General features: G+C 40.1%; 1 protein-coding gene across 1 annotated transcript in view; it reads right to left on the bottom strand.

The window, feature by feature from the left end:
• The window catches only part of ppm1f (protein phosphatase, Mg2+/Mn2+ dependent, 1F), a 75,428-nt gene that overhangs the window by 37,721 nt on the left and 26,183 nt on the right, over positions 1-11,524 (bottom strand). Inside the window, exon 2 of the mRNA XM_020527288.2 lies at positions 6,965-7,086. Within this exon, the coding sequence (XP_020382877.2) occupies positions 6,965-7,086 (122 nt within the window). The remainder of the gene's footprint in view (positions 1-6,964; positions 7,087-11,524) is intronic.

Below are 11,524 nucleotides of genomic sequence, written 5' to 3'. Positions count from 1 at the left end.
TGGGAACCCTGCAGCCCAATGGTATCAATGTGGATTTCACAAGCTTCAAAATCTCCCCTCCCCCTACCGCATCCCAAAACCAGTCCAGCTCATCCCCGCCTCCCTAACCTGTTCTTACTCCCACCTCAAGCCGCACCCCCATCTCCTACCTACTAACCTCATCTCACCCCCTTGACCTGTCCGTCCTCCCTGGACTGACCTATCCCCTCCCTAACTCCCCACCTACACTCACCTTTACTGGCTCCATCCCCACGCCTCTTCGACCTGCCTGTCTCCTCTATCCATCTTCTATCCGCCTCCCCCTCTCTCCCTATTTATTTCAGAAACCCCTTCCCCTCCCCCATTTCTGACAAAGGGTCTAGGCCCGAAACGTCAGCCTTTCTGCTCGGCCTGCTGTATTCATCCAGCTCTGCATCTTGTTGTCAAGAAGAATTAATTTTCATATTATTGAAATGGCAACACGGAGATAGAGGATTGAGTTTCAATCCGCCAAATGGTCTTTGCTTGCCATAATTTTTAGTTGTGTTAATAAACCTGCCGAGAAAAGCTATGACATCCCTCCGAGTAAGCTGATTCTTGAACCCAGACACGGAGTCAGAGGCAAGGACATAACTGTCATTTCGTTCTGTCCGGTACGATGCTGATACTAAAATGTGTGATTCAATGTTCATGAATCACTTTGGGCTAGAAATACGACATCATAACTGCTCAATCGCCTCCATATCAACTGCATCAGAGGTCACAGAATCACACAGTGAAGAGGTCCTTCAGCCCATTGAGTCTCTACTGTCAAAAATATACTACCTACACTGGGCCCAATTTTCCACACTAACACCATAGCCTTGAACGTTATGATATTTCAAGTGCTCATCCAAGTCCTTTTTAAAGCTTGTGAGGTTTTCCATCTCAACTACCCTGAGACAGTGCATTCCAGATGCCCACCATCCTCTGGATGAAAAAGCATTTCCTCCAATCCCCACTAACCCTTCTGCTTTTTAATGTAAAATTATGTCTCCTTGTTATTAACCCTTTGACTACAGGGAACAGCAGCTTTCTAGTCACCCTGTCCACACCCCTCAAATCAGGTTCCAACCAAAACAAACTCATCCAGCCTCTTTTCATACCTGAAATTCTCCATCACAGGCAACATCCTGGTGAATCTCCTTTGCATTCACATCCTTCCTGCAGTGTGGTGATCAGTGTACTCTAGCTGCGACCTGATCAAAGTTCTGTACAGCACCAGAATGATCTCCCTGTTCTTTTAATCTATGCCTCGACTGATAATGGCAAACATCCTGTATGCCTTAACTACCCTACTAACCTATCTTGCCACCTTCAGGGACCTGTGGACAAGCACCTTAAGATCCTCCTGTTCTTCTGGACTTCCTAGTGCCTTGCCATTCATTTGAATATTCCCTTGCCTTTTTCCTTCTATCAAAAGTGCATCACCTTAAATTCAGGGTTAAAAGCCAATTTTTCACTGATCTGCCCATCTGACCAACCTGTAGGTCCTCTTATAATCTAGCATCTTCCTTTTCACTATCAACCACTTAGCCAACCTGTGTCATCTACAAACCTGTCATCTCCCCACACTCTTATTTACATCATTTATGAATACCACAAAAAAAAAAAGGATCCAGCGCTGATCCCTGTGTACGGCACTACACACCAGGCTCCAGGCACACAAACAGCATTCTACCACCATCTGCTCCTGTCACTAAGCCAATTTTAGAACCAACTTGCCAACCTACCCTGGATCCCGAGTTTCTACCTTCTTTCAGCTTCCCATTTGGGGCTTTGCTGACATCCAATAAAAAGTACATGAACGGCCCTATCCTTGTCTAAACACTTGGTAACCTCCTTGAAAAATTAAATTAGATTTGTTAGATGTGACCTCCCCCTGACAAAACCATGTTGACTATCCCTGATCAAACCATGACTCTAAATGGAGATTTTCTCCATCACTACTTTTTTTCCCCAATAGTTTCCCGACCGCTGATATCAAACTCACTGGTCCATATTCCCATGGTCTATCTCCATCTTTCATGCAAACTGAAACCACAAGAGCAGTCCTCCAGCACCTTCCTTGTGGCCGCAAATTATTTGAAAATTTGGGCAGGGCCCCTGTAATTTCCTCCCTTGCCTGCTGCAGCAGCCTGGGAAACAACAATTCTGGAACTGGAAATCTGTCCACTTTTAAATCTGCATAAACCTCCAATACAACCTTATTTATATCAATCTGCTCAAATATTTCATAGACCATCTTCATACTTCTTAGTTAATTAAATTGGTTTGCGACTTAGAGTGATGCCAACAATACAGCTTCAACTCGCACTGAGATTACCATGAAGATCCCATCTTCAACTTTGCCCTTTGCCTGAGATGTGATGACCCTCAGACTAAACTCACCACCAACTGTCTCTCTAATGGGTGGACAGTCTTATGGTATTCTGGGATTATGGCAACTTTACCTTGATGTCAACTGCATTACATCTTTGCTAGAATGCTCAAGTTGTAGTTTTAGCCAAAAGCTGTAGGTGTCACCCTTCAATTGAACGAACACACTTACACGGCCGCAATTGTCAGAATTGTACAGTGTTAGCCAACTCAGAGGTTTTGGAAGCATTAGAGGAGCAGGAGAGTCGACGTTTTGGGCCTGGACCCTTCATCAGGACCAGTACAAAATGTTGACTCTCCTGCTTCTGACGCTGCCTGACCTGCTGTGTTCCTCCAGCTCCAGCATCCACAGTTCTTGCTATCACAAAGGAATTGGAACTTCAGCATCTAAATTTGAAAACCAAGGCCAGTTCTGTTGGTTTAGTTTGTAAGTAAGTGCTCATGTTCTGTCATTATTGAGGAGATGGATACATGTTGAGAAAGCCATTTTTAACTGTTCCGAATTTGAATTAGATACAAGATATTCTCAAGATGTATCACACTTGCTGCAGATGACTCTTCCATTGGTTTCTAACCATCTCCTGATTTGTTGAGCTGGTGGATTACTGTACGAGTGATGGAAGTGGCATGGGTTGCACAATCATCCACAGCATACTGGACTTGGATTTTTTGGACTTAGGATTTTAATCTGCTACACTGGTTAATATTTGATCAGTATCTCATTATCTATGTACAAGACATTCAGCCATGTAAAATTCTCCTTGCTTTAACACTTTCTTTGATGAAGCCTCAAAATTTTTCACACTATTTGCTGTGGATGCTGCAGCAAGAGGTATTTGCCAGGCCTCGTCACAAGTTCATGCACTTTCGCAATCAGTTTTTTTCAGGCCAATTGTCACATCAACCTTAGTCTTCATCAATTCTCTTCTGCACTAAGTTCTGTTTGAGATCAATATGATGCCTTGAAGGGTTAAACTTTTGGTACTGTTTTTCAGCAGATAGACGTATTTGACATTCCCATCTCATGTTACCAAAGGTCTCTAGAGGTGGATGTGCAGAGAGGCATCATGCAGCAAGAAAGTCAATTTCAGTAGTTTGTTCTGTCCAAGATTTTTTGACAACTGGTATGAGTTTACAGTGGAACAAGGCTTCAAGAAAAAAAAACACAACCCTGACGTCCATATGGAAGTAACATTAGGTTTAGATTATTGAATTGGAAAATTTTCTGAAGAGCTGAGTCAGCTGCTGTAGACTAGTTTTGTTGCACAAAATGAGTACCATCAACCTTGCATTTATGTTTTATTCCAGATGCTTGAATGGTTTCTCATCACTGGTCTCTTCTCTGGTAAGAAATTTATTGTACCAGGCTATCTCATACAGTTTTAGACTTGTCCTTCAGTGCATCTTTTGTGTAAAATTTAGTTGAATTCATCAGTAAACTTAGTGGTGCATCTATGATCATTGCTCACTACTTGTAACTTGCAAAATGCTCCACCAATTCTTGAATCTTGCTACCCATCTTTGCTGCTTCCAAACTAATGGAGCACACCATTTCCATTAATCCAGTGCGAAAGATTTTTTGCCCAGGCTTGAATAACAGGGCCCTCTACAGGGTGAGCATCAACAGACACGCCAAGCGTTGTTCTTGACGTTTTAGACTTTACTTGCTTGGCCAACTTCAACCATTTCTATCAGTGTTCTTCTCAACTCCTCTTCACTTTTAAGCCAGCTGCAAAGTGTTAATTTGGTGGTCCCCATTCACCTCAGTCCTTGGCTTAACCATCAACATTTGCATACTCCCATTGTTTTTCACGCCTGGTCCTCCATCAAAATACTGAAAATTCATATCTATTTGTTAGACTATTCACAAATGAACAACTGAAATGAGTCCATATAATCAGCAGGACTGCATTAAGAAAGGAAGGTTGGGTAAACTAGGCTGATATTTTCTAGAGTTTCAAAGAATGAGAGGTGATCAAATCGAAACCTACAAAAATATATAAAAGGGATCGATAGGGTAGATGCAGACAAGATGTTTCCCCTGGTTAAAGGAGTCCAGAACCAAGGTGGGGCGGGGTGGATTTAAAAAAACAAAAAAGGGGGATGCCATGTACACAATCAAGATTTGGGAGGTGCCTGTGTTGATCTGGGGGGTGGACAAGGTCAGATGATACCAGGTTATGGTCCAACAGGTTTATTTGAAATCACAGGCTCTCGGAGCATTGCCCCTTCTTCAGGTGAAGAGAGAGAGAAGCACACAGGCACAGAATTTACAGGCAGAGAGATCAAAAGATCTTACTAATGGTGTGAGTGGAGTGTCAACAGGCCGACTAATAGGTCTCTGCAGGTGATCAAGAGTGTCAGACAGTGAATAAAGTGTCAACAACTGAACAAGTGAAGGAATGACCTATATCTGATTAAATGAGGCAGAGAGACAATTATAAAAGACTTAAAAACGCGGCAGTGCTGGAGACAAACCAAACGACTGGAATAACATGATAGGTATATGAGTCACATACCGAGGGTCTAACCGAAGTAATAAATAATCCAAAACTGTACAAACTAAATTATGTTTGATAAATTGTTATGATCTCTCTAAAAGGTGGGTAGTGTCAAAACAGAATAGTAAAGAAGATTTTACAGATACAGAACGCTGTGGTGGGATCACATGTAGCACAGCATGAACCCAAGATCACAGCATCTTCCAAGGCAACCTTCGAAATACATAACGCAGAATTACCGAGCAGAAACTGATAGCCAAGTTCTGTACCCACAAAGACGGCCTCTTAATAGCAACTTTCAAACTCTCAACCTTTACCACCTTGGAGGAGCAAGGACAGCTGATGCACAGGAACACCACTGCTTGGACATTTCTCTCAAAGTCTCACATCATCCTGTCTTGAAGCTATATCACTGTTTTATCACTGCTACTTGGTCAAAATCATGGAACTCCTTTCCTAACAGCACACCTTAAGGACTGCAGTGGTTCAAGAAGCTCACCACCATCTTTTCAAAGGTGATTATGAATGAGAAGTAAATGCTGGTCTAACATGAAACCGATGAATAAATAATTTTTTGGAAAGGATTCTAACCCTGAGAGTTCACGCAGATCTAGGCTTTTTAAAACAAACAAACAAAAAAAAAAGAAAAGAAAAGAAAAAACCCAACTAGTTGTCAGGTTCTCTTCGCTGCTCTTTCAAAGTTACTAAATTTAATTTTCCCAGTTATTATTTTCTACTCAATCTACTTACGTTGAATAAGGAGTTATTCATTCAGTTAGCTTTACTAGTATGAAACAGTCACAGAAGTGATCACGAACAATTTCTGTATTCTCAATGCATTATATTCACACAAACCATAACAATAAGCAATATACAGTATTGAGTTCCGATATACTTTTCTTTCTTCTGCTACTGAATACAAATCAGATTGCTTCTTACAGTTTGCCATTTGTTTGGATTATGCAGATTGAGGAAATGACTCAACTGTGAACTGAATTGTATACCAGGAAATAACCTCAAGCCAGCCACATTAAATTGGGTGTGCCTAGTATTTTATTTTACTGGTGCTGCTGGTTTGTTAGACTGCTAACGATACTCAAGTGAGGCACTTAGTTCCCAAATGAGAAAAAAACTACACAAGATTATTAAAAAAAAGGCTGTACATCACACAAAATATGCAGAACTATATATTATAAAAGCACCAAAATAATGCTTTCAAAGTGTTCTTTTTATGTAGAAATTGGACCCTAACTTACCACAGTTAGAGAGGTCCTTGCGAAACACACTCAGGAAAGGACATGGTGCCTGCACAGCCATCCTTCATTCTGGGGCCTCAATATAAACCCCTCATGGACTCGTGGAGAGACACAAACAATGCACATCACCAAGGAAAGTTTCCTCTGCAGAGGAAGTGGCAGACTAATCATCTTAAACTCAGCAAATATGAGGAGACTATTGCTTGGCTTCAGGGATTTGCCTTTGCTAAATAAAATAACTACAAAGAACAAGCAATGCACCCAATGTTGCTCACCTAACCTTCTCATTAGTTTGAATTCCTCATGCAAACAGATTACACCAAAAAGTAATACAATAGCAGAATATAGCTTAAATTCCAACACAGGTTGGAAACAGAAGAAAAAAAAATGCCTTATTGAGGCAAGACAAAATGGCAACTGCAGCTCCTACTCCTTAAATTCTCATTTCTGCAACACCTGCATTAAAAAAAAGGAATTAACTACAACTAGCCATAGACAATAATGCTGGCTCAGCCAGCGATGCCCACATCCCATAAAATGAATAGAAAAATTATTGCTTTGACATCTACACTGCTCAGCAAGTGCACTGTAATGCTCAGAACGCTGGTGTCGATTCAATTGCCAAAAGGCCTCTTCCCATGCTGTACTGATTAGCTATTTAACAAATGTTAAATGCACTCATCACCCCAAAAGATGAGGTTGATGCAACAGTCCGTAGAAATAAAGTAAAGTATAAAAAGTGACTAGTGAACACGTTAGTTTTATCATATTCCAAAGTGTTTTCTTGAAAAGAAAAAAAAAAATACCTACAGGCAAGCTCTTCCTCATCCTGATCAGGTTCCTTTTTGTTTCTAAACGTAAAGCTATCCACTTGTAGCATCTGTGCAATGGCAGCATGGATCAAAGTGGCAGCAAGGACAGGTGGCAGATTTCTACAAGAATAATAAAGCAATACAAGGCAATTATTTTAACATTTTTAAACAATCCGGTACATCCTGATTTACAAATCAGAAGGTAGAGTGGCAATGATGTGGCAAGAAGGAACAAATGAACACAAATCTAGGCTTACAGATCCTTTTTGACCGATAACTTGAGACAATGCCAGAAGCTTTCTTGAGCCAACACTTCATTAAATCCCCTCCAAATTCAGACTCTATTCTGGTATCTGTATTGCTAAATCCCTATGCTTCAGCAACATCAGCAAGTACACTGTCAACTTCCAACCATATTCAGCACCCATAAGGTCATCTTCTAAAACATGCTAGCTTTTCTACCTCACCATTGTTATAATTCTAAAGCTGTAGCTACACTGATTGGCCAACAAATTCTTGATGAATTAAGGTTCAATCCTGATCAAACTTACATCATTCTGTTTATCTCTTACCAACATCAATGTTACTCTGGCACATTCAATTGGCTTCTCTTGATATTTTATAAAGGGTAAACCAAATGATAGACAAGCATGTCATTTTTGATAAGTAAAGCCATGAATCCCTTTCAGGTGGTGGCATAGTGGTAATGTCACAGAACCAGTTATCCAGAAGCCCAATCTAATGTTTTGGGGGATACGGTTCAAAACCCATAGTACATGGTGAAATTTGAATTTAATAAAAAAAAAGGTCTGAAGTTAAAAGCTAGCCTAATGCTGATCATGTAACCACTGTTGGACATAAAAACACATTGGATTCACATATCAATTATGGAAGGAAATCTGCCACCCTTACTTGGTTTGGATTACATATGACTCCAAATCCACAGCAATATAGTTAATATTAATTGCCGTCTGAGCAATTGCATGTTTCATGTTCTCCACCCCACCTGCTTTGCTACAAAAATCCACAGTCACACCTTCACTCAATTTTGGAAATTTTCTATCAATTGGAATAATTTATCCAAAAACATTCAGCCACTTTAGAACTCTAAAGAGAGCAAAACTTGCTTACACAGTGGTTTTCACAACGACATGGCATCCCAAAGCCCTTTACAACCAAAGGCAGTTTCTTTTTATTAGAAAAGTGCACTGTATTGTAACTCATTATTATAGGAAACAAGATAGCTAAATTGTGTACAGCCAGCTCCCACAAACAACAGTGTGATAATGTCTTGTGTGGGGCTAACCGAGGCCTGGAAACAGCACAATTCTTCAGCTGTCTTCTAAATAGAATCAAAGATTTTTTTAATGTTCACTTGAGACAGCAGATAGGAACTCTGTTTAATGTTTCATCTCAAAAGACAGAAATTCTGACGCTGTAGTACATTTTAAAGTCCTGCAATGGAGTGTCAGCCTAAATTGTCATATTCAAGTCCTGGAGTGGGACTTGAACATTCCGATTCAGAGGGGAGAATGCTCTCAACAGAATCCCAAGCAACAATCTATGCAGCTTAAGTGCTCAATTTCACTGGCTTCCACTACAGTACCAATTTAACTTCAAGAATCTCACCTTAAAAATTCCTCCAAATCTTCTGATTAGAGATAACTGCTCAACTTCCAGGTTATGGCAATTGAAGGGCTGTTCAGCCATCACTTGCATCTTGGGAGTCTTCCAAAACTACTGTGCATTCCCACTTCCTCCCTCTTTTGAAATGTCTATCATTCTGATTGAAATGTATGCTTTGTTTTCTGTCCCAAGTAATTTACTTCCTGTTTTAGATGCAACTCAAAACACTTCATTTTCTTTTGAGGGATGCCATTTAAAATCATACATCATGACATCTTCAGTTTCCCTTTTATCCCTACATTATATTATACTCGTGAATACCCCTTGACAATTTCATGGCGTGTGTATGTTGCTGACAAGGCCAACATGTGCCCTTGAAGTGGCTTGCTAGACCATTTACAGGCAGCAGTTAAGAGTCAACAACATTGTTGTGGGTGCACAGTCACATCTAGATCAGGTTCAACAAGGACAGCAGATTTATTCCCCAAAATGGGGAATTGGGAACCCAATGGGGTTTTTTTTTTTTTTTTCAAAAAACAAAAATGATGATAACTTCATCATTAGCATTTGAGATGAGCTTTCAGTTCAAGACTTTTTTTTTTTTAAAAAAAGGAATTTAAAAATCCATCAGCTGGATTTGAACTCATGCACCAAAGCATTAATTCTTGATGTCTGGATTACTAGTGCAGTGACATTATCACTCTGCCACCCCCTCCCCAAATGTTTGAATATTTGTACAACTCCTTCCTCTACCTCAACACATTCCAAAATAATTCACAGCCCTTTAAGTATCTTTGAAATAGTCACTATAACATAGTAAATGCAGCAAAAACCGCACTGCAAGGACCACAAACAACGAAGACAATGTCCGTTTCTTGTGATGCTGGCTGAAATGATAAATGTTGGCGAGGAACTGGGAGAACTCCTGCAATTCTTTTACATTAACCTGAAAGAGCAGGCAGAACCACAGTTTTAACATTTCATTTACAAAATGAAACCTCCAACTACACAGCATTACTTCAGTTCTGCATTGAACTTCATGGACTATTACAGCATGGCATTAATATTGATTTATTACATCAATCCCATTATCACACTACTCACACAGATGATTATGCATCAGTTATATCCTAGACTTCAGATAAAGGTTTTTTTTTAAAATGTAAAAAATATGCTTTATTCATAAGTCATCTAAAAGAACAAGTACACAGGTCCATACAGAAAATTGTTTGCAGAAAATACATTGAACTTTGACATTCCTTGTTACAGCTTCAATTCAGTTGCAACAAATGGGCAATTTCTAATCATAAAAGGAAACTATTTACATTCCCATTAAGGTATCTCAAAACTTAAATTCCCATTATATTTTGGGAGACCTCAGACTGCAGTCTTTCTTCATTGCACCTGGATAGCTGCCCAGGCTTTAGTGCATCCCTCAGCACAGTCCTGGACCTGGCAATATGCCAGCCTACAACATTGGTGGAGGTCAATGCTTTGCACGGTAAGACCAACAAGTTTCCGGCAGACAAAACAGAAAATGCCAGAGGAAAAACTTAGCAATTCTGGCCACATCTGTGGAGGAATGTTTCAAGTCCTCCTCTTCATGACAAGTCTTCAGAAGGTGGTGACCTGGATGAAAAATAGGTGTCAATGATAGGTACGAATAATTGAAAATAGTTATGGAGAGGAAATCCATGCAAAAAACAAAAAAAAGCAAAGCACAGGAGGGGTGGTTAGTTAATTCTGAATTGTAAATTGTTTAAGCGGAAAAATGAAATGAAAAAGGATCGTCCAGCTTGCAGAGGGCTTTGCTGGAATGCTGCAGCATGCCCGAGATGGAAATAATATATTTAAATGGCACATAACTGGTAGGTTAGGGTCATTCCTCAGAAGTAGAGTCATTGGACTGAATGCTAACTTTGTTGCTCTCTCCAGAGATTGCCAGACCTGCTGAGTTTCTTCACCATTTTGTTTTTATTTCAGATCTCCAACATGTGTAGTGTGTGTTTTTTTAAACACTCCAAATAGTTATTCCTCATTGAGGATACAGATTGGAAACTGCTGCACTTTCCACCACCCTGGCATCAGCCAATATATTTAAGATGAAATCTGGAACCTGCTGCTGCATATGTCTCTTTATTTCATGTTGTACTTACAGACTGGGTGATCAGTGAAGCATTTACCTCCCAGTGATACACTAAGGAGACAAACTGGAGTCATAGTCCTACAGCATGGAAACAGACCCTTTGGGCCAACTGATTCATGCTGACCAGGTTTCCCAAACTGAACTAGTCTCATCTGCCTGATTTTGGCCCACATCCCTCTTATGCCTTCTTTTTAATGTACTTGTGCAAAGGTCTTTTAAAATGTTGTAATTGTACCTACATCTCCCCACTTCCTTTGGCAGTTCATTCTATACATGCACCTCGGTCTGTGAGAAAAAGTTGTCCCTCAGGTCCCTTTTAAATTTTTACCCTCTCACTTTAAACCTATGCCCTCTAGTTTTGAACTTCCCTACCCTAGGAAAAAGAGCTTTGCAATTCACCTTATTAAAATCCTGAGGGGCATGGATAAGTGTCTATAAAATTCCCCCTCAACCTCCTATGCTCCAATGAAAAAAGTCCCAGCCTATCCAGCAACTTAAACCCTCCAGTCTCGGTAACATCCTAGTTAACATTTTTTTGCACCTTTTCCAATTTAATTATTGCCCTTCCTATCAGAACTGTATGCAGCCTCACCAATATTCTGTACAACAGCAACAGAAACAGCAACATGACATTCACAACTCCCTTACTCAATGTTCTGATCAATGAAGGCAAGCATAGCAAATACCTTTTTTACTTAGTTCCTTTACAACTAGGTATATCTGTTCAACACTCCTCAGGACCCTACCATTAAGTCCTGCCTTGGTTTATTTAACATCACTCCCTAT

Source organism: Rhincodon typus, chromosome 24 (assembly GCF_021869965.1).
Source record: "Rhincodon typus isolate 14 chromosome 24, sRhiTyp1.1, whole genome shotgun sequence".
NCBI classification, from domain to species: Eukaryota; Metazoa; Chordata; class Chondrichthyes; order Orectolobiformes; family Rhincodontidae; genus Rhincodon; species Rhincodon typus.
Note: the sequence above shows the minus strand (reverse complement) of the source record. Positions and strands in the feature narration are given on the sequence as shown.